Source organism: Abrus precatorius, unplaced genomic scaffold, assembly GCF_003935025.1.
Source record: "Abrus precatorius isolate BTA unplaced genomic scaffold, Abrus_2018 Scaffold7, whole genome shotgun sequence".
Taxonomy (NCBI): Eukaryota; Viridiplantae; Streptophyta; class Magnoliopsida; order Fabales; family Fabaceae; genus Abrus; species Abrus precatorius.
This window is the reverse complement of record NW_020874417.1, coordinates 5,806,364-5,828,596: the sequence shown is the minus strand read 5'-3', so window position 1 is coordinate 5,828,596 and position 22,233 is coordinate 5,806,364. Positions and strand designations below refer to the sequence as shown.

General features: G+C 29.1%; 3 protein-coding genes and 1 non-coding gene across 5 annotated transcripts; 3 read left to right on the top strand and 1 right to left on the bottom strand.

The window, feature by feature from the left end:
• The first annotated feature begins 2,138 nt into the window (after positions 1–2,138).
• LOC113870906 lies at positions 2,139–4,825 on the top strand. The gene is made up of 3 exons (XM_027507449.1): positions 2,139–2,867; positions 3,100–3,253; positions 4,365–4,825. Exons 1-3 carry the CDS (start codon positions 2,139–2,141, stop codon positions 4,823–4,825), a joined length of 1,344 nt encoding a protein of 447 aa, XP_027363250.1.
• Positions 4,826–7,865: 3,040 nt separating this feature from the next.
• On the top strand, positions 7,866–12,656 carry LOC113872340. 2 transcript variants are annotated; one of them, XM_027509828.1, is made up of 4 exons: positions 7,866–7,943; positions 8,118–8,895; positions 11,175–11,343; positions 11,883–12,656. In XM_027509828.1, the coding sequence occupies exons 2-4, from the start codon at positions 8,119–8,121 to the stop codon at positions 12,338–12,340; spliced, it is 1,404 nt and encodes a 467-aa protein (XP_027365629.1). In that variant the 5' UTR covers positions 7,866–7,943; position 8,118; the 3' UTR covers positions 12,341–12,656. The 2 variants fall into 2 exon arrangements, with proteins under 2 accessions (XP_027365629.1, XP_027365628.1); XM_027509827.1 differs by lacking the exon at positions 7,866–7,943 and having other exon boundaries at positions 8,045–8,895.
• Positions 12,657–14,412: 1,756 nt separating this feature from the next.
• Positions 14,413–14,790, bottom strand: LOC113873737 (auxin-responsive protein SAUR15). The gene has a single exon (XM_027512021.1). The coding sequence runs from the start codon at positions 14,788–14,790 to the stop codon at positions 14,413–14,415; it is 378 nt and encodes a 125-aa protein (XP_027367822.1).
• Positions 14,791–18,142: 3,352 nt separating this feature from the next.
• Positions 18,143–18,214, top strand: TRNAP-CGG. Its single transcript has one exon. It is a non-coding gene; the product is annotated as a tRNA-Pro (tRNA).
• Positions 18,215–22,233: the final 4,019 nt, after the last annotated feature.

Below are 22,233 nucleotides of genomic sequence, written 5' to 3'. Positions count from 1 at the left end.
GCATTCTTAGCTTTCTTTCGTGTTTAATTCATAAGAAACGATTATAATAAAGAATTACTTTTCTTAAGTCACATATATAATAAAAATTTAAGTATAGTAAAATTTTATTAAAAAGTAATAAAAAATATTTTTAAATTAAGTATATTGATAACATTAAATTTTAGTACTTTTCTTCATTATGTTTATTATTTTTTAACAATTTAAAAAATATATTAAAGAATGAGAGTTTATGGTCCAACTGCATATCCATAAATGACTTGCATTGCCACATTTTATGAAACGATGAGGTTATTGAAAACTTGAATCAATGTACTAAATTTGTGTATATGTCATAAAGATAGCTTACTATGTTTTTCAACAAAGATCGGGGTTGGAAAGATGCAGGACCAGCTGCAAGGGATACAATACCTATGGGGTGAAAAAAACATAACAAAACAGATAAGAAATTAAGTGCACCAGTGAATATGGTTGGCAGATAGATCTCCCTTTTTATATGCTGGGAGATGATGGGAATGACTAGAGTAGGTCATCAACTTATTTCAGCCAAAAAATAATTTTTTTTAATGATAAAATTGACAATATTTTTATTAAAAATTATATTATATATTATTAAATTTTTTAATATTTATTTTTAATCAAAATTTATTATATATAAATTCTTATCAATATATTGTTAACACATATTAAAAATTATATTAAAAAAAAAAAAAAACATTGTGTATACTTAAGTGACATGTGAAACAACTTTCTTAAAGTTATTTCTTTGTGCAAGGATATAAGTTGAAATTTAAATAACTTAAATTAAGTTTATAGTGCACTTTAAAAAAATTATTGTAATAAATAGTTAAATAATTAAGTTAGACATTAAATAAATAAAAATATTTATGATTATTTCTTATAAAAATGAAATTAAAAAATTATTTATTTATTTAATATATAAAATAATAATTTAACTATTTATCATTACAAACCGTCTGATGCTTACTACAAAGCATCGGTATCTTCTGCCGAGTTAAGGTGAGTCCCCCTTCTCGACATGCTATGACCGACTGACGCTGGCTCCATACCCTTAAGCTAGCAAAAGAAAAGGTAAGGGATCCTACTGGATACTTTACCCAATCTTTTGCTAAGGGGAGGAGAAGCAGAGGGGAGGGATGCCCTCGCCCTAGCAGCCGGGGGCCTTTATAATACATTAGTAAAACCAATTAAATGACTTTTACATAACTCTTTAACGCGTTTCACTAATTCTACAAGAGTGTACTACCTTTTAAGGTAGTACTCAAGAAAGTCCCCTATGAAATAGGGGTCTACTGTACCGCTAGAATTTAAAAGGGTATTAGGTAGCTAGCTAAGTTCTAGCTCTAACTTTCTTCTAAAATAATATAAATTTATATAATATAAGTATTTTTATTAATTTTAGTAAATTAATTATTAATTTTTAATAAAAACTAAAAATTATTTTGTATATAAATTTAATTGATTTATTAGCTTTTAATCATTATATAGATTAAAAAATATTAAAATTTAGTATTATTTTATTCAACAAATTTTGTTATTCACGTGGATAAAGGTAATACGTATCTTTTAAAGTAATTAATTGATATCCATATAAATGGCCTATAATTCACCTATTAGGGGTTTAAAATACTATAAAATCCAATAATGAATTGGTCTTGTTAATTCACAAGAATGTTCAATGACAATTTTTATCGTCTACTCTTTCTAATATTTAACATTAGAAATTTGTTAGAGAATTTTAATTTATTAGATTTTGTCACATTTTGTAAGGAAGCAAACTGAGAATGTTGATAAATTTGTTAAATTAGGAATAAAAGAACGTGTTCTTGATAGATCTCTTATGTTTTTATACTTGATGCTCCTTTTGTACAAAGAAAAAAGTAATTAATTAATAATATTCAGAATACATAAATAAATTTAAAAAATAAAACATTAAAAGGACAAGGCTCTTGGTGGGTCTTGTTTGAAGTAGAGGAGGCATTTGAAAATCTCGAACTTGAAGGACAGCTACTGTTACATGCAGAAATCCACTATAAATAGAGTTTTAGAGCAGAGAGGGACCCGACCCTTGAACCAACCCATTACTCACAATAAATAAAACACTACCCAACCCAACAACAATGTCAACATTCCCTCTCCACCCTAAACTCCGAACCGTTGGCGCAACCGAATGCAGTTGGTGCAAAGCCGTTCCTGGTGGCACGGGCATCGCTGTCCTCGCACTCCTAACCTCCAAACCCCCACACATTCATTTTCTCCAAACCTCTCTGCAAAAACTCCAAACCTCCCACCCGATCCTCAGGTCCAGACTCCAACACAACCCCAACGCTAACACCTTCTCCTTCCTCACCTCTCCCACCCCTTTCATCAACATAGCTTCTCACACCCTCGGCTCTCTCCCTCACTCAACCGACCCTCTTCAACAAATCCTCGAACTCGAACTCAACCGCAACACGTGGCACGATCCTACCCGTTCCACTTCTCATGACGTGTTCTTCGCTACAGTCTACGCCATCCCTGACGTCGCCAAGTGGGTCGTGGCCATGCGCCTCCACGTGGCCGCGTGTGACCGCACCACCGCGGTGTCGCTGCTCAGGGAACTGCTTGTCTTGATGGAAGAGAGTGGCACGGGTGCAGAGAGTAAAGAAGAGCCTGGTTTGCCCATAGAGGATCTTGTGCCACGTGCCAAGGCCAAGAAGGGTGTGTTAGCCCGTGGTCTCGACGTTCTTGGTTACTCCGTGAACTCCCTCAGGTTGACCAATTTGAAGTTCGTTGACCCCAAAGGAACCAGGTTTTCCCAAGTTGTGAGGTTGCAACTTAACCAAAATGACACCAAGGGACTTCTAGCTGTAAGCCAGCTACACCTTCAAATATTTACTACTATATCATAAGATGTGCTTCTTTTATTAATTATTACCCCACATAACATAACGTGTCTTTCAATATTAATAAGATTATCAAACTTACAGGGTATAAAACTTAGAATGTAAAATGTTTGTATATTTATGAAAAATATAGTCTTTTATGGATTGGGAAGAAAATGTTGGAGTAATGGATGATTGGGTGACATGAAATGTTCAGGGTTGCAAGTGGAATGGGATTAAACTATGTGGGGCACTGGTGGCAGCAGGACTCATCGCTGCCCATTGTTCCAAACGTAGCTCCAGGAAGTATGGGGTAGTCACCCTCACTGATTGCAGATCCAGTCTTGAATCTCCTCTCTCTGACAATTTTGGTAAATATCTCTACTTCTACTTCTCATTTTTCATAAATCTTTCACTTTCCTTTTATCAAAACATTCACTAACCTATTACTAGTTAGTAACTAAAGCTATTATTATATTCATCCCATGCTAATGAGTGAGGCCATATTCGGAAATCTCATCAATAAATTGAAACATTTTAAATGAATCATGATCTCACTTTTTTTTTTCTCTGTCTCTCTCCATTTCATCCCATGCTTTTTTCTCTTTTCTTTGTGTATTAGTTATTGTTTAGATTTTTTGGTATGATTGATATTAAGGAAAAATTAAAAATAGCACAAGGCAGGCATCACCTAATATCACTGTAAAAACTTATTATTTAAGAATGAATTAACAATTGTTAATATAAATTTTTAACAAAAAGAAACTATAAATATAAATATTGTGAAATTAACAAATTTAACAATTAATATATTTATAAATAGATTTGTATTTTTAATAATTAAAATTAAAAAATTTAGATATATAAATAAAGTAATTTTATATTTAAAATTGTGGAGGTGAATGTTTTTTTAATAATTTTATTATTATTTAACTAGGAGAGTGATCAACATTTTTTTATATATAATATAAAAGTGATCGGTTCTGCAAGAATTGATTGTAATGTCGTAGGATATTGATACCATTCTCTTTTGAATCCTTGTCAGAAGGTCTATGCTTTCCCAAACAATGCCTGTCCCTTTTTACTATAAAAGGATACTATTAATAAGTTTCTGACTGAAAGTGTGGACGGGAAGTGGAAGCCATTTTGAATAGACAAATTTTAATTAAGTAGTATTAAAGATATTTTAGGTATAATTTTTAATAAAATTAGTTTTTTTATGATAAATAATATAAGGTGATGAAAAGAAAAAATAGAAAACATGATATTATTTAAATATTTATAAGTAATATTTGTATAAAATACACATACGGTGTAATCTTTTAGCATTGAATTGAGTGTGACTAAAAAAGGAAAAAAGTAACAAGAAAAAGGACACAACAAAAATCTCCTACCAACTGCCACTAAGTTTTAATGCAGCATAATGCATTAATTGGAACAAAAATTGATTTCATTGACAAAAAGGCTTATACTGAAATTCAGGATTTTACCATTCTGCCATTCTGAATTCCCACGAAATCAAAGGAGGAGAAACCCTATGGGAGTTAGCAAAAAGAGCATATGGAGCATTTGCAAACTCAAAGAAAAGCAACAAACAGTTTTCGGACATGGGTGATCTCAACTTTCTGATGTGCAAGGCCATAGAGAACCCGAGTTTGACCCCATCTTCTTCGTTGAGAACTTCGATAATGTCCGTGTTCGAGGACACGGTCGTGGAGAACGGTAGCAAGAAGCAAAGAGAGGTTGGAGTAGATGACTACATGGGGTGTGCTTCTGTTCATGGGGTGGGACCCTCTATTGCCATTTTTGACACCATAAGAGATGGATGCTTGGATTGTGTGTGCGTGTACCCTGCCCCATTACACTCCCGAGAACAGATGCATGAGCTTTTTGGTAAGATGAAGACTATCCTTATTGAAGGTGCAAAGACGTACAAAGAATAAGGATTTTTTCTTTTATTTTTCATTCACCTTATTACTTCTGTTGTCGCTGTTACTGTTAGATATTTGTAGTCATTAAGGTTGTTCATCATTGATGCATGTAGCATTACATACTTGTTTCATTTAAATTGATCTTTAATTGCTTCAAAATTATTCATACTGCTGTGCCCTGGCTCTTTAGTAGCGTATTCCAACTCTTTTTCCATCTATTTGGACTAGAAGAAAATAATAATAATACAAGCAACCATAGATAATAATAATTTTTTTTTAATTTAGCTGAATATACATTGAGATAATTTTAAGATGAAAAAAACATTAAATTTCTTTCCTTATTTTTAATTTAAAATTTAAAATTTACTTTTTCCTTCACTTTTTTTTCTTATCTTATGAAACAAACGTAGATAAATTACATAAAGAGTAGTGTGATTTATGCACAAAACTGAAACTTTTACGACTTTAACCCTGTAAATAAGTCACAATTTTTGTTCAACTTATATACCAAAGAGAGGATATATATGTTTCAAATTTTTATTAAAATAGAACATATTTCTAATTTTGTATTTAAAAATAATCATAAATAAATGAGTAATAATTATTTCCTACCTCGGTATGAGTATGAAATATGTTAAAGGAAAGAAGAAATAAAAAGATGAAAGAAAAATATTAAAATATAACAAATCTTAATAATTTACAATTTTAAATAACTATTTGAATAATCTACGGTTATATTATTTAAGTAGTATGGATTAATATGTTTATTTTTGTGGTCAAAATGAGATAAGAAAAAAATATTAAATAATAATGTTATAATGTATCAAAATTAAATTATTTAAACTTTTTAATGTATCAATAAAAGTACATGTTAATAATTATACTTTATTAAATTATTATAAAAAATTTGTTATTGCAAAAGTTTTTTGTGAGAACGTTTTGTGAAACAAGGTGACCTTTCTCGAGAATGAAGGGAATGATCTCAGCTCCTGCATGTACATGTCTTTAGCTACGATAATGAGCTAAACAAATACTTAGTTTTTCTATTTATAAAAAATAGTTAATTAGTTAGAGTATATTAACTTAATTTTCTTTAAAAAAACAGAAAAAAATTAAAGTATATTTATTTACTTTTAAAAATATTTTTTAATTTTTAAAAATAATTTTTGCCACGATCAAATTAATACTTAAACATTATCATAGATAAGAGTCTATAGGCGCAAAAATATATTCAATCCGTTTGACCTGCATACTGAATTTAGCCCAATACATACAACAGCCGTTGTTAAGCCCAATTCTCATACCCTTTTCCTCTTACTAGGTCATATGTATATGTATATGCCGAATTTTATATCAAATCTTGCTTTAGTTAAAATATATATATCAAATCTTGTTCAGTCGGAAAAAAAAAAATCAATCAAAGTTTAAAGTTTGCTAAAAAATTACTTTTTACATACTCCAACTTCATTTTTTATTTTTTAATTCCTAAAATCTTCTCCATACAAAAAAAACGTAATGGAAGTTTTGGAAGTATAAGTTTGGGTCTATTTAATTTAACAATTTCATAACTCCAAGTTCTAGAATTGATATACCTTTGATATGGAGAGTTGGAATTCTAAAAATGTATATATTTCTGAAAGTTTAAGTTCAAGAAGTGTAGTTTCAAAGGTATGTTTCTGATTTGTTAACTAAACTTGGAATTTTAGAACTATAGTTGCACTTTCAAAAGTTTAAGTGCAAAAAAATAAAAATAAAAAATTACAGAGCATGTTTGTTTTCCTTTTTAAATTATTTTTAAAAAAGAAAACAAACATGCTCTTATATTTTTAATATTACAAAATCATATGAAATCAAAATTACATCTCCAATATTCAAATTTCTAGAATTAAAGTTGAAAATATTATAATCTTTATCTTAAAAATCAACTAGAAAGGAAAATGATGTATTTCTTGAAAATTGTAGATGTAAGGGGTGAACAAAACATCAATAGAGGAAAGAGAAAAATATATGAACAAAAAAGCTTAACCTGCAATGGAAGGAGAACCAAGTACAAAGACAAAGTTTAGATAAATTTTTGTCTAAGTATTTATAAAAAAAATAAAACAAATAAAATCTTTCTTATAAAATAAAATTAATTTATACTCTTTTAGTTTTAGAAATATTCTTCCTATCTCATCCTTGTTAGTATCTATTTCCCATTTGAATTTAAAAGAGCTTTAATTTTGTTCTTCTTCCTTTTATATAAGTAATACTACCAAATAATCTTAAATTTCTATAGCCAAACTATGACTACTTGTGTTGAGATTTCAAAAATTCCTGCCCTTGGCAAGAAATCATGTTCTTCCAGCTCACCAAGGATTTCTTCTCATGAAAGACTTTCCAAAAGTAGTGTAATTCCCCTGCCTCAAAGTAATCTGCATGACATGCATCACTCTGTTACAAGTTTAGTCACATCAATTCATTTTGAGTTGAACAATGAAGTACTTGTGTTTGATTACCATCAATAGTAAATTTTACACGTCAAAACATATATTTTAATATAAGACTTACGATTTAATTTAATTATATTTAAGGCTTGATTGTATTCACATTCTACTGAAGAAACACCTTTTTTAAAATAACTTTTATTAAAGTAAAATTTTTTCACTTCTTACAAAATGAAGATTAACTATTTTTTCAAACAAGCACTTAATAATTTGAAATTAAAATTTTTATATTTAAAAATAGTTAGAATAAGGTTAAGCAGATAGAAAATTTTTATAAAAAAAATATACAATTATTATATTAAAGTCATAAAAATATAATAAATATTTTTGTTTCTAATAAAATTTTACTCAGTCTTTTAAAGTTGAAGTTAATAAAACTCTTAAAAATATTACATATATTTAAAATAAATAAAATATAATTCCAATACAAAATGTATAATTAATAGTATCAACTACAGTAAAAAAGTTATTATGCATTAAAAAATCTATAAACTTAGATTCAACACCAAAGTTTCAATTAAGTAATGATGTAACTATTAAAACATGAATCTAAACATGTATTAAATGGTGAAGATACCTTAAAACTGATATTGCCCCACGCGAAACATGTGATACCTTGGCGTCCTTTCTTCTTCTCTGTTATGGTATGTATGGTCTTCTACTTCAAGTTACATTAATTAATAATTCACAGTTTCTGTTAAAGACAAATGCAAAGTGGGCCCTATACAGAGATAGCAGATTGTCGGCTTTATCTTAATCTGTCTCTTCACTTGTTTTTTCATTCCCTTCCCTAACACACTGCCCTCTCACGCAAACAGCATGGCCCAAGAGGGTGAGACCCAGACCCAAAGTCCAATAATGCCCGAGCCCATCACAACCCGACCCATGGGCGGCACCGAGTTCAGCTGGTGCAAGGCCGTTCCCGTCGGCACTGGCGTCACCGTCCTCAGCCTCCTCCTCTCCAAACCACCACCAATCCCTCTTCTCCAAAATGCCCTCCATAATCTTCAAAAATTTCATCCTATCCTTCGCTCCAAGATCCACCACGATCCCTCCTCCAACACCTTCCACTTCTTAACCCCTCCCAACCCTTCCGTCCATATCCAATCCTTCGATATCCAATCCACGTCCCACATCGTCCAAACCCAATCCAACGGTCACGATCCCTTCCACACGCTTCTCGAGCACGAGATGAACAGCGACACGTGGAGCGATCCCACGGCGGGCGACACCAACATCCTCTACGCCAGCACGTACACGATTAGTCACGACCGCTTCGCCGTGTTCCTTCGCTTGCACACGTCGGCGTGCGACCGCGCCGCGGCGGTCGCATTGCTCAAGGAGCTCCTGCGGCGCGTGGGGGAAAACGCCGTCGAGGATGAAACGAAGGATGAGAAGGTGAATTTGGCGATGGAGGATATGATTCCCGAAGGAAAGATGAACAAGCCGTTCTGGGCGCGTGGGTTGGACGTCCTTGGTTACTCGCTGAACGCGCTGAGGTTCGCGAATTTAAGTTTCGTGGATGCGAATTCGCCTCGAAGCTCCAGGATTGTGAGGTTGCAACTGACCGCTGATGAAACCAAATACCTACTTGCTGTGAGTCATCTCCCTTCTTCTTTCTTTTTCTTTTCTGTTATTTTCATTAATGTTTTTTTTATGTCTTAATAATTAATTAATTATGAAAGTACTGTTTGGTAAAATGGAATACTAGTTTATAGTTATACATTAGTAATTAGGATTTTGGAGGATCAGATAATGAGATAAATAGATATGGAGTGATTCTCTTACGAAACAATAATTCTATTTTGATTTCCATATTTGACTTATGATCTGGAAAGGAACACATGATAATTCAATGGTTGCTCTTCGATATTTTTCAATACTATTAGCCCTACATTTTCAGTTATATAGTAATTATCTGAATAATAATTTACTGTACTTGGATTAATACTTTCTTTTAAAATATTAACATCTTTCTTTAATTGATGTTTTTAGCTTTATGTTAATATTATATTAATTTTACATGATAATGAATTGATGTATCTTACAATTTTTTAAGAATAGAAACTGAGTTCGATTCCTTAAAAAATAATATTTGACCTAATTTAGTTTCTGAAGAAAAAACTGTTACTTAATAATATTTTAAGATTAGAAATGTAAAACATTTTACTCTTCATTCATTTTAGATAATATTTTCAGGGATTAATTTTGGTTATTAATGATTTTTAAGGACTCAATTAGCATATATTTACTTTTTCAGGGATTAATTATGTATGAAAAAACAGAAAAAATGATTGAAGAATTAAAATATCCTATTTTTATAATTTAAAGAGTTAGTTAGTCTCTTTTTCTTTAGAAGGATCAAATGATCAAATCGAGTCAAGTGATTTATTTCAAGATCGAATTGAATGTTACTCATTTTTTAATATTGATCCACTTTTGGAAATGAATTGATTTGAAAAATAATAATTTTCTCAAAGATTTGAAAAAACAAGTAATTTTTTTTCGTTCCGTAAAAATATGAGAGAAAAATTGTTTTTCTAAAATAAGTTGAATGTGTTTGGTCCTACATGTAATGTCATGTCGCATCGTCATCCTACCCATGCTTCTTAGCTAGATTTTGGTCCATTCAATAAGTAAGACAAACTTTTTTCCGACAGTGACCCATCATTTTTATATGTCATCGACTTAATAATAATAATAAAATTCTCCCATAACTCCACTTTATAATAAGAGTATGTTTGATTTTTTTTTTAAATAGTTTTTTGTTTTTATATTATATTTTATTTTTAAAAATGAACAGTTGCTTTTGTAAGGGAAATTAAACATGCTCTGATTCTTTTATTTTTATTTTCTGTAATGAAAGTGAGACAATTGGAGAGAGGTATATGTATGTATGGGGTAAATTTGTTTTTACCGTAGGAGTCATTGTCCGCAAGAATGATTGAGCATGGGGACGGACATAAGGCGCAAATATGCACACATAAAAGTGACAACTACAATGTCGAAATACGACAACACCAACACCAAGTGTAATTCTATGATCAGTTATTACTTGAGCTTCACTAAGAATCAGTAAGACTAATTTCTGACATAAGCTTGAAATAAATGTATTATACCTTATTTTATTATGTATATACTTATTATCAATACATTGGTAAATGCAAGAATCTAACCATTAATATCACCACAAATGCTCGTTAATCGATCAAGAGTTTCTTGCTGGAAAATGTATTATTAGTGCTATTATATTATGGCATTTTCGCTTATGAGCACTGGCTCTTTTCAAATATCAAATTAGTCTTTTGAATATTTCATTCTCCATTTGCAAACATAGATTTCCTCTCTTTTCTTAAAGGACGTGATTCGAGAATATACTAGCCCTTAGAAAAATGCTGGAGTGGCAAATTACAGAGACGTAACCTTAAAAGCCAAAGCTATTAAGAAGAAAGGGCCTCCACTATGAATTAGGGGTTTGTGTTTCACAGCATAGTGGTTTGATCTAAACACTTTGTAATATCAATTAGATTTTATCAACTAAAAAAATGATAATTCATATTTTCGGTGGGAGAAATTGCAGCGAATTGTAGCCAATATCAGCTGCGATGTTATGTTATCGTCTTTTTTCATCTCTAGGTATATGTAATTAAAATTAATGCTTGGGATAAAACAGTAAGCATGAAAATTAATAATATAAGCCAGTGTGCTTCCTAACAGTTTCTTTAAAATGCCAAATCTGTTTTCTATGCGTCCAATGTCTGATCTGATTGTTATGGCAAACTATGAAGTTTGATTGATATGGCATTCTAACATGTATACGTGCCTATGATCTGGTGATTTGATGAATTAATTCGTAATTTTACAATAACATGTAGGGATGCAAATCAAGAGGGATTAAACTTTGTGGGGTACTTGCAGCAGCTGGAATGATTGCCTCACGGACCTCTAAATGCCTTCCTGATCATCAAAGAGAAAAGTATGCTGTAGTAACACTTATTGATTGCCGCCCAATTCTTGATCCAGTCCTTAGCAGCAACCATGCTGGTAAGCAGTAGCTTCTAGTGATCTTTATTCCATTTTTTGTATTTTAATGCTACTGTTGCTTCTACTTTGACATTATACTTGACTGGTTTACAAAAACATGTTCTCTTCTTTTTTTCAGGCTTTATTCTTCTTTTTTAATTTCTGAAAATTAATGAAAAGAATATATGAATGGGTAGGAAGGGGCTGTCTCATATGTATCAAATCATTCCTTACAACCCTAGTAAATAAAATAGTTTGATAATTGTTGATGCCCCGCGTTTGAAATATGAAAGCTATCATTCAAATTTGTGATTTGCCCTGCCCTCACCCCATTTGGACATTTGAATCAAGATTTGTCTAGATTTTCATTGCTCATGTATATGTACCAGTGCACTTGAGTGAGAGCCAAATGTTGTAGAAAAATTTGGTTTCTGTCTTGTAGACAAATAAATGACTGAAATGATAATAATGAACTTGGATATGTCTAGTGCATCATGTAATACCTTTCTTAATGTTGTAAAGTTTCAACATTCTGCCAATGCATCTGTTGTTTGGTTCAGGGTTTTACCACTCTGCCATCCTGAACACACATGATGTGTGTGATGAAACATTATGGGAGTTAGCAAAGAGGAGCTACGCAGCCTTTGTAAATGCTTTGAACTGCAATAAGCATTTCTCAGACATGTCTGATCTGAACTTCCTCATGTGCAAGGCAATTGATAACCCTGGTTTAACACCATCCTCATCACTTAGAACTGCTTTGATCTCTGTGTTTGAAGACCCTGTCTTTGATGATTCAGCTGGCATGCATGAAGAGCTTGGATTGGAAGACTATGTGGGTTGTGCCTCTGCACATGGTGTTGGCCCATCCATAGCCATATTTGACACCATAAGGGATGGAAAATTGGATTGTGCTTGTATATATCCATCACCCCTTCATTCAAGAGAGCAGATTGAAGGACTCGTCGATCATATGAAGAGAATTCTAGTGGATGGTTATATCGGTGAAAATCAATAAATTTTACTGTAGTCCAATTCTGAACATGTGGTAATAATTTAATTGACCCATTCATAAACTTTGTTGCCTCTTCAGTTTCAGTTTGTGTGGATTCTCCTTGTTCTGTTGAATTTCCTAGGAATTTTAAAATGAAGGTAGAAATACAATACAATTCGCTGTGAAAGAAGAAAGCATCTGCAAAAGTTGCCATTAACATCAGCAATACCCTTTAAAACAATGCGGAGATACCTTCTCTCTCAGATGGCCTCAAGTAATGGAAGGTTTATTAATTTATTTGTCTCAAAAAACATTTATGACCGAATTAACACTTTTGAAATCATTTTAATACAGTTGATTCTGCTTTGATTTTTCTTAGTACTATTATTTTGTCACCTTACCCAAATGTAAGGTGATGTGCTTGGTGTTGATGTGTGTAAAGCATCTCAGTATCTAGCATTCTTTATTAAAATATTGCCTATCTATTCTTTCAAAGATAAGCCAATTGCAGAAGAAAAACAATTTTTCAATATTCACAATGAATGAAAATTATGACAAAAACAAATGATGATAACATGAAAGTTAGAACATTGTCTATATAAACAAATCATGTTTTCTTGAAATATAGGCCACTAATGCAATTATATTGCTAATTTATAGAATTTATTTCTACTGATGTAAACCACCAAACAGGTCAAAACGGGTTGGTCTTGTCATTAATAATGCTTCAATCTGGCTATCACGAAAATTGAACTAGTGTTTGCCCTTACTAACAGCCAACCAATTTTCAGTTTCCTGTGCATATACTAAGTCATCAAAATTCCCCTGAAGAATGAAGCCATCTTTTTTGTTTTGTTTTAATTCGAGCTCGTGATTCCTTAAAGAGAGAAGGAAACAAATTGCTGAACACTGCACCAAAGAAAGACTGCATGGTAGCAATATTCCAAATTTTTTTTCGTTTTATTTTTCTGCCGGGCTGCTAAGAGGATCTCAGATACAAATAGTGTCAAGGTGTCTAAATGAAATTTAGCAACTAACTGACTTGTTTTATTGATTTATACTACATTATCTTACTCATCTCATTTCACACTTTTTGTTAGGTACTAAAGTATATGAAATAAATATTTTGTAACTAGTTAAAAATATTAGAACTAAAATTTTTATTGAGTGAAAGAATAATATATTTTCTCTTTAATCATAAGAAAATAATAGCACTCTCTCTTGATAATAGAAAAAATAATTACATAAGAAACGTTTTTTTTCTCTAAATTTTTTTCTTTATATGTAACATTCTGAAATAGAATAATTTTGAATAATGCAAGATGTTTGTATTTATAGGACAGCCTAACTGCATGTGACCACTAATGTTTCTGTGGAAATAGGAGACTTGCTTTCTCCTTCTTTCACCAAGTTACGGTAGTATATATGATAATAGGAAACACATACACCATTTTATTACATTCTATGACTTATTCAAATACATTAAAAAAGTGAGCTTACTAGTTCTCACACTTTTCCCTTCCTATTTATCTCAGCTGTAAAAAATAATTGTACGAATAGAATTTACTCCTTGATATTTCCAACGGGCAAGGAAAGTCTGAGTGAAGAGCACCTAATACTCGTGTAAATTTAATGCAGTTAGATCTTTTTTCCAAATATATGCACCACAGTATGTCCAATCAGACAGACACCCAGTTGACTAATTGAAAGTGCACAATCCTTGCCTCTGATTACTGAGGTCACTTTTTGCGGCACTGGATGACAGTTGTAAAAGTAGGGGACATGTTTACTGAAAAGTGCAAGGGACAAGTAATAAAGCAAATGAAAGGCATAAGCTGAATATATTGAAAGCTAGCTATCATTCCTGCACAAACTAATTTACATGTCAGATCAATCCTAATTGAAAATTGCTTGTAGCAATAGCTTCCATTGAAATTAAATCTAGCTCACTGCATATGAGAATTGGTGTATATTCTCTAAAAGTCTGGCTAGAACATCCATTAAATATAACCCCACCAAAGAGGTCATAGTTTTGATGCATTTTAACACTAACCAAAGAAAGAAAAAGAAATATGGCATGATCTGTTTTTTGCACTTTAAAGAAATTCTTCAAAAATCTTGCCCAAGTCAAACTTGCCATTGTTGCATTCTATAGCATTTACCACCTCCTGAAACGTGGTAACACTGCATGGAACTACAAGGCCATTCCTCTGAGCAAACCCAAACTCGTTGTATGCCTTCTCTAACAGCATCTTGAATAGAGGGTGAGAAAGGTAGCTTGTTGGAACCACATATCTTTGGCGATCCTCCCCCACATAAAGTGCAAAAAAACCAGTTGGGGTTGTGCTAGAAGGGGATTCTTCCTCATACCCTTTGAGCAAACATTCTTGGTACGGAGGATCAGGGTCAGCTCCACCAACAGCCTTCACCTTTTTGGCTAGTTTCTTCAATGACACCATCTTTTTCCCTAGCATTTTGTTTTGATTAATCAAAGTACCAAAGGGACTTTGAGAATATTGAAGGGGAGCTATATAGAGGAGGGAATGGCTATTGTGCAAGTTGAAGGGAGGATTTATGATGATATTTGTGAGGGCAATAGAGGTGATAGACAAATGACAGTGCGAAGGGGAATGTGTCCCATTGAAAAGTCCACTTTTCCAAGTTTGAATTATAGGGAATTCATGATAGGTGAATGAATGTTTTGAGCGTGAAAAAATTATTCTCTATTCTTTTATAGCTGACCTCAAGTTGTCTTGAAGTGGTCATTGGGTTAAGCCTGACTTAATAATAGTTAAAGAGATAAAAATAGATAAATTCAAATTGTTCAGAAAAAACACAAGCAATGTGTGGCACACTACTACTTTAAAGTAGTAGAGCAGCATGATAATACAGTTGGTGTGGGTCTCAACTCCACGTTTGTTGGTTGTGATTTATTAGGTGGCCAATGCATATGTGTCAATGAAGTGGCGCAAACCAAGGGCTTGTCCAAGGCTAAAAAATTTTAATATTGGTGGCACCTAATTAAACATTTTATATCATTCATTAAAAATGATAAGACCACACTAATCCAGTGGGCGTAGTTATTAGTGGTCCACTGCTTAGGAATCATTAGTTTTTGAAACTAAAAATGTATTCATATATAATTTTTTTTTTCATAGGTTTGGTTTGGCTTCTCATTATCTAATACCAACACCAAGGAACTCTCATCTATATTCTCAAATTAGCGAAAGCCACAATATGGTGACCCACGAACTGACACAGTGCATGTTCCTACCATTGAATTTTGAATCGCATTTTTTTTCAAAACCCTATGACATCTTATATCTTATTTCACCACTCTTTTTGTTTTAGAAAGATTCAAGACTAGTACAAGAAATAGGGTAGTCTAAAGAAGAGACAAAATAATTTCAGTGACATGTAATTTCGAAATCAATTGTTTAAAAAAATGGTGTCACTTGAGTCAACGGCATGATTTTCGATCTATACCTATCTCATAAGTTATGAAGACCCACAACGTGCAGAGTGAAAAGCCAGAGCAAGGGAGCCGAAAATTCGAGAGTATGATGCAATATTATCAAGAAAGAATTAACAGTTTTTCTAAATGGTACTTATCTTGCTATGTGAATTTAACTTTTACATACTACCAATAAAAATTTATATTGTAACCAATTATAAATTATTTTATATTTACTTTTAAAACAGGTATTATAAAAGTCAATAATTTCATAAAATATATATTTCAATACATTTTAACTTAATTATATGCATGTATTACTTAATGTCTTCAAAAATATTATAAAAGATGAGAAGGAGTATATTTAATAGAAGCTTAAAAACTTGCTTCATTAAACTTAAAAAAATCAAGAAAACTCATTTAAAAAGTAAGAAATATAAGTCTAATTTGCTTAAACAAAAATATAAAAACACAAAATATGACCCTCGTGTAACTGGAGGGGAGTTTTTTCTGGAAATTGTTGGTGGAGTTGAGGTTGAGGGGCAGTGAAGATGATTGGTAAATTACTGTGTGTTTACCCTTCAATGACTAATGACCGTACTGTTCTTGTTGACAAAATTGAACGTAAGCAACCGTACAATGATTGACTGCGGTACGTCTCGTTTTCTTTCTTTCTTATGTCATGGCGTTGGGTACGGAATTGTCCTCTAAATTATCATAACACTGTGCTTTCTTCCCCGCCAATTCCGTTCCAATCAACGTTCACACCCCTTTGTCAATGTTCCATCCAGAATCATATCAGTTTTCAATTTGGATTATTTAATATGTTTAAAATAAATTAAAGTTTATATATGATATTTGTATATGGATTGTTTCTCTATTTTTATATAATTTTTAATTTAATATTCTTATAATTGTATATAATTTTAACTGAATATATTATACATGATATATATATATATATATACTTACTGTTACTTCAATCTTAATTGTATCATTATTGAATTAATTAAATGTGGATCGCACTTTTATTGTTTTTAATGACTAATTTGATCATTATTTTAACAAATGATGCATTAGATTAGATATTATGATATAATTTTTATAAAATTTAGGGTATCCTTTATAATTACAGATTTTTTAACCCGTATAACCTTGCATAGGATAAATCTTAATAAATACATCACTTAATCAATGAATAAAAAATAAAAAATAATTTTTTTAAAAAAGAAACCATGATAAAATAATTAATAAAATTAATTAAGTGGTGCATTTATTAAAATTTATCCCGTACAAAATTGTACAAGTTAGAAAACTCTTTATAATTAAAAGAGAATTTGATACCTTCTTTTGTATGTAAAATAATTTTAACTATTAATTTTATACTGATAGATATTAAAGTTAGTAATTTAATTAAAAAATATTAATATTTTTTTATTTTTAAAATATTAGAAAAATTACAACCATTAATCTTAGATAATATAGAATACTCTTTCAAGTGTATGAGTACCATAATAAGCATTTATAACTTTTGTGTTATTTTTATTTATTATAAATTTGTAAATCTTAAAAAAAATATGATATTTTTATAAAGTTACTGTCTCTTACTAATATTGTATATATTTTGTTGACATTAACTCACTCTTTGAACTAAAAATATACATACTATTATTTTACCTTTTTTTTATATGTGTGATAGTTTTTTTAATATAAAATTTTATTTATTTAATTTAGCCTTATTTTTTATAGTCTTATTCAATATGATAAAATATTTAATAATATTTTTTAAATTATAAATTAAAATTTTATGTAATATATTTTATTTCTTATTCAAAAATTTATTTTAATTTAACAATATCTATATAGTATGAAAAATATTCACTAAAATAATTTTTTTAGTTGTGTGTATGTGTATAGGAATGTTATCATGAATGAGAATATTTTTTTAGTTGTTTTTTTTTCTCAATATGTCATCTAACTCTTCTAAATTTAAATATTTATATTTTTAAAATTTGATATTTTTTAAAAACAGATTAACCTCTTTAATTAAATTTTATTTAATATAATAAATTATTATTAAAATTTGTCCTTTTTAAATGAACTAAATATAAAAATAAACTTATAAGATAGAACAAAATTATTAATTTATTCAAAAAAATAAATTTTGAGTTTTAATTATGAAAATAATTTCCTTTCGTGGTTCTCCATTGGATGATTTTGTGAATCACAAATTTATGGAGAACACCAGATGCCAACTTAGATAAAGCGTTTGAATAACATGATTGAATTCCATCCAAAATTTGATTAGGAAAGAAATGAATAAAAAAGTGATATAAATGTAGCCTTAAAATATTTTTAAAAAGTTTACAACTGGGTGTTTGGTCTAGTGGTATGATTCTCGCTTCGGGTGCGAGAGGTCGCGAGTTCGATTTTCGCAACACCCCTAGTAGTTATTGTTTATTATTTTACTAATTGCTGGTTGTTGAGTTGATTAATATTAAATTTTTCTTATATATAGCTTTTTATCTTATATAATATTACATAAATTAAAAAATTTATAATATAATTTTCTTCTATATACTTACTTTAAATTTTTTATTCACACCTCTCTTTTGAGTAGAAGGTTAGAAATAAATAGAAAAATGGAATCACATGGAAACAAAAAATAAAAAAAGTTAATTGCTAATCATGTTTACTTGATAAAAATATTTTGCAAATCTTTTATCTTCTACACAAGTAAACATAGAGACCAAAAGACCACGTGAATGTTTGGTAATATATATAATATATTATTAATAAAATAATTGTATTTTATATTGGTGTTATAAAAAAAATTACTTATAAAAGCACAATACAGACTATAGTAAAATTAGTTCAATCAGAGTAAGAGTAAAGTAGAGCTCCAGAGTTTTTTTTTTTAGAAATAGCATCTTCTTTGTTAATACGATATTTCTGTTTTCTACTCTAAGTTTTGGCACGAATCAACTATTCATTGCCTTTAACTTGTGTTTATGTATCCACTTCTACCTTTCATTGCATTAAAATTGTGTAAGAAAAAAAATGGTGGTGAGTAGGTGATATTTTTAGAAAAATATTATTATTTTTTAGAACTTAATTTTGGAATTGATTTTAAAAGTTCTTTGAAATTATGCTTTCAAAAAAATTAAACACAATATCACAACTATATAGATATCTCTTTCAAAATCAAACTTTCTTTATGTACAACATGAAGCAAATACATAAATTAGTAGTTCTTTAAGAAAAAGCCCATACACTTAATCAAACAAAAAAAATATATTAATGTTCTTATTTCATAATATTTTTATGATCATAAAAGATACTTCAAATATTATAAAAAAAGAAGAAGAAGAAATTAATGGAGACATAAAAAATAAAAGATACTAGCAAAAGTAATAGAAGAATCTTTCACGAGAGGGTTTCCATTCCTTCATGTGAGGTTTCTCTTGTAATATTTTCTATTCTCTTGTAAAACCTTTTACTCAATGAATGATGAGTTTTTATTACTATTCCTTGAGATATTATCTTTTTTAATTTTTTCTACATATTTATTTCTTCTTTTACTGTTTATTTTATTTTCATCTTTTTAAAATATTTGGTTTGCATTCAAACTTATTTGAACCACTTTTAGACTTGTGCTAGTTTAGAAGGAGAAAAATAATTACCTTTAAGTTTGCATTAATATAAAGAAAAAATAAATTTATTTTTTGTGATTAAGTTTATGTTGTTGAAAAATGAGAAATTAATTTTAAATTTAATTATATTTTGTGTTTAAAAATTTGATAAATTGTGTTTAGTATTGAACGTACTTGGTCTTTTATTATATATTTATTGTGCATTGTTATTTCATATCTTGGTCTTTTATTATATATTTATTGTGCATTGTTATTTCATATCATTTAATTGCAAGCATTGTTAGACTTTACTAATGAATAAATATTTGACAAGAAAAAGTTAGTTTATTTGCATGTGAAAAAATAGTTGACAAAAAAAGTGAGAAAAATAAAATAAAAAAAGAAAAATATAAATGATAATATATATTTTATTTATTTATTTCAATTCAAATTTTATTTTATTTTTACTGAATCATAGGGTAAATGGAAGAAGATTGTGATAAAAATAGATGCAAACATAAAATAAAAGTTCTTATTAATTAACATTTTAAAGACATTAATTCAAAAGTAATAAGTATACTCCTTTAAATACCTTTAATCACCTAAAAATAAATACAAAATGAATTTTTATATATACAAATACGATAAATTTTTTTAATTTTTTTCTTAATTATTATCTTAAAGATACTTATTAAAATTTATTTAAAATATTTATTATTAATTTTTAATTAATTATTATTACTTTGCATCTTATCCTAGTGTAATTTTTTCCATTCCTTATCTTCTATTAATTAATTTATATTTAGGATTTTATTTGACCCATTATAAAAAACAAAGGATTAATTTTATATATAAAGATTTTACATTTGCTCAAAATATCAAATTATATAATTTTATTTTCATTTTTTCAATTATTTTTGATACAAATATAAAAATATTGGACTTTTTCATTTATTTAAATTGCAGGCATATATCTATTACTTGCAGTGATTTATCATTTAATGACTAACTTAAAAAAAAAAAATCCAATTTTATGCAAATTTTTTCCCTATAAAAGCTAAATATTTTATAAAAAATTACATTTTATTTTTTCTTCTTTTTATTTCATCGAATGATTTTTTCTATATATTTCAGAAAACTACTTTTAATAAATATCACAATCATAAATAGGTGAACTTACTTTAAAAATACACTTTTTAAAATACATATTATTTAACTTCAAACTCATTTAAATATAGGGTAAATAATTGTGAACAAATACCTTAAGATTTTTTTTTCTTTTTACTATTTCTAAGGTTATCAGCAACTAATTTAAAAATACTATATTATTAAATTTAAGGGTTTAGTAAATAAAATGATATTCTAAACATTCATTCAATCGGCTTTGGAACTTTATTTATACTTTTTATTTTATATTCAGAAATTTCAAAGCCAATAAAATAAGAACTTAAAATTAGTTGTTAGTAATCTTAAAAGTTATGAAAAGGAAAAATTGACCCCAAAAAGCTCATTCATATTGAAAAAAATATAAGTGTAACCAATTGGTAAAAAACTTATAAAAAGAGAAAAATACATAAAAATATTAATATTTCAAAAGAGGAAAATGAAAAATTTAAAGTATATAAAATAGAAAAAATTATTTTAAGAAATAAAATATAATTTATTCTTTTAAAAGATCACCATTTTATACAGAAAAAATATTTTTCCTATTACACATTCCGTTCTTAATCAAAATATCTTTTTCTTGAAAGCTGCTTGGATTATTTTATTAGATGCTAAATCTTGTTAGTAACAAATAATTAAAATACTTGTAATCATGAAAATAAAAATATTAAATAAAAAGCACAAAAATTTAATATATTAAATGCTCAACAAACTATTTAATATTTTTAATTAAACAAATGCTAGTTTATCAAGAAGATTTAGAATTCTTAATAATAAATGCTTAATAATTAATTAAAAAGCACAAACATTTAATATTAAATGCTAATTGTTTAATTACCTTAGCATTATAATCTTTTAGTACATTTTTATTCCGCCAGCATAGCCTTTATTAAACAGTGATAGCTAAATTAAGGAAAATCTTCCATGGGGACCGTGTGGACCATGATGGGACATGTTATTTACATTTATTTGTGTTGGTAGTTTAATAATAATGCAATGCCAAGCCTAGGATTTCTTAAGCGTGAACATTAATATGAAGATAAGTACATGTACATAATAAAGCACCTTATATATATATATTACATACAGTATTATTTATGATGTTAACAAAAATTGTAATAAAAGAGCTGTGGTTATTAAAATTTATTTATTATATTAAAGATAAAAATTTATTCTTGATAAAATTTTCCTATTATTAAATACTTATTTAGAGTCATTTTCCTAAACAAAGAACACTTTCTTGGAAAGTAGTTAACCCGGTGGACATGCGTGGAATTAAAAATGATAACTTTTTTAAGAAATAAATTATTTTTTTAGACTAAAAAAATAAAAAATGTAAAAAAGAAAAGCATATTTAAGTCATTATATAAGTTTTTCTTATAATATTTTATTTCTAACTCAGAAGAGAAAAAAAAAAATAGGAAAAACAAAAACTGCAACAAGAATCATAGAAGACTCAAAGGTTCTCTTCTGTTCTGACTTCTGAGACAGAAATCATCCCATGCCACCTCTAAGGTAGTGTCTATAACTACTTAACGTCTTGTACATGTCATTATTCCTCTCTTTCTCTCTCTCTCTTCATGATCTTCTTCTCCTCCACCCCACCAACCTCTCTCTCTCTCTCTCTCTATGTTGCCTTAAAAGGGCAAGACAAGCAGGTTAAAGCA

Excerpts from the sequence above, each read along its gene's own strand:
- LOC113872340 (XM_027509828.1), top strand. The coding sequence starts at position 8,119 with ATGGCCCAAGAGGGTGAGACCCAGACCCAAAGTCCAATAATGCCCGAG. Across the intron at positions 8,896-11,174 it reads AAACCAAATACCTACTTGCT|GGATGCAAATCAAGAGGGAT; the intron begins GTGAGTCATCTC and ends AATAACATGTAG. Across the intron at positions 11,344-11,882 it reads CCTTAGCAGCAACCATGCTG|GGTTTTACCACTCTGCCATC; the intron begins GTAAGCAGTAGC and ends TGTTTGGTTCAG.
- LOC113873737 (XM_027512021.1), bottom strand. The coding sequence starts at position 14,790 with ATGCTAGGGAAAAAGATGGTGTCATTGAAGAAACTAGCCAAAAAGGTG.
- LOC113870906 (XM_027507449.1), top strand. The coding sequence starts at position 2,139 with ATGTCAACATTCCCTCTCCACCCTAAACTCCGAACCGTTGGCGCAACC. Across the intron at positions 2,868-3,099 it reads ACACCAAGGGACTTCTAGCT|GGTTGCAAGTGGAATGGGAT; the intron begins GTAAGCCAGCTA and ends TGAAATGTTCAG. Across the intron at positions 3,254-4,364 it reads TCCTCTCTCTGACAATTTTG|GATTTTACCATTCTGCCATT; the intron begins GTAAATATCTCT and ends ACTGAAATTCAG.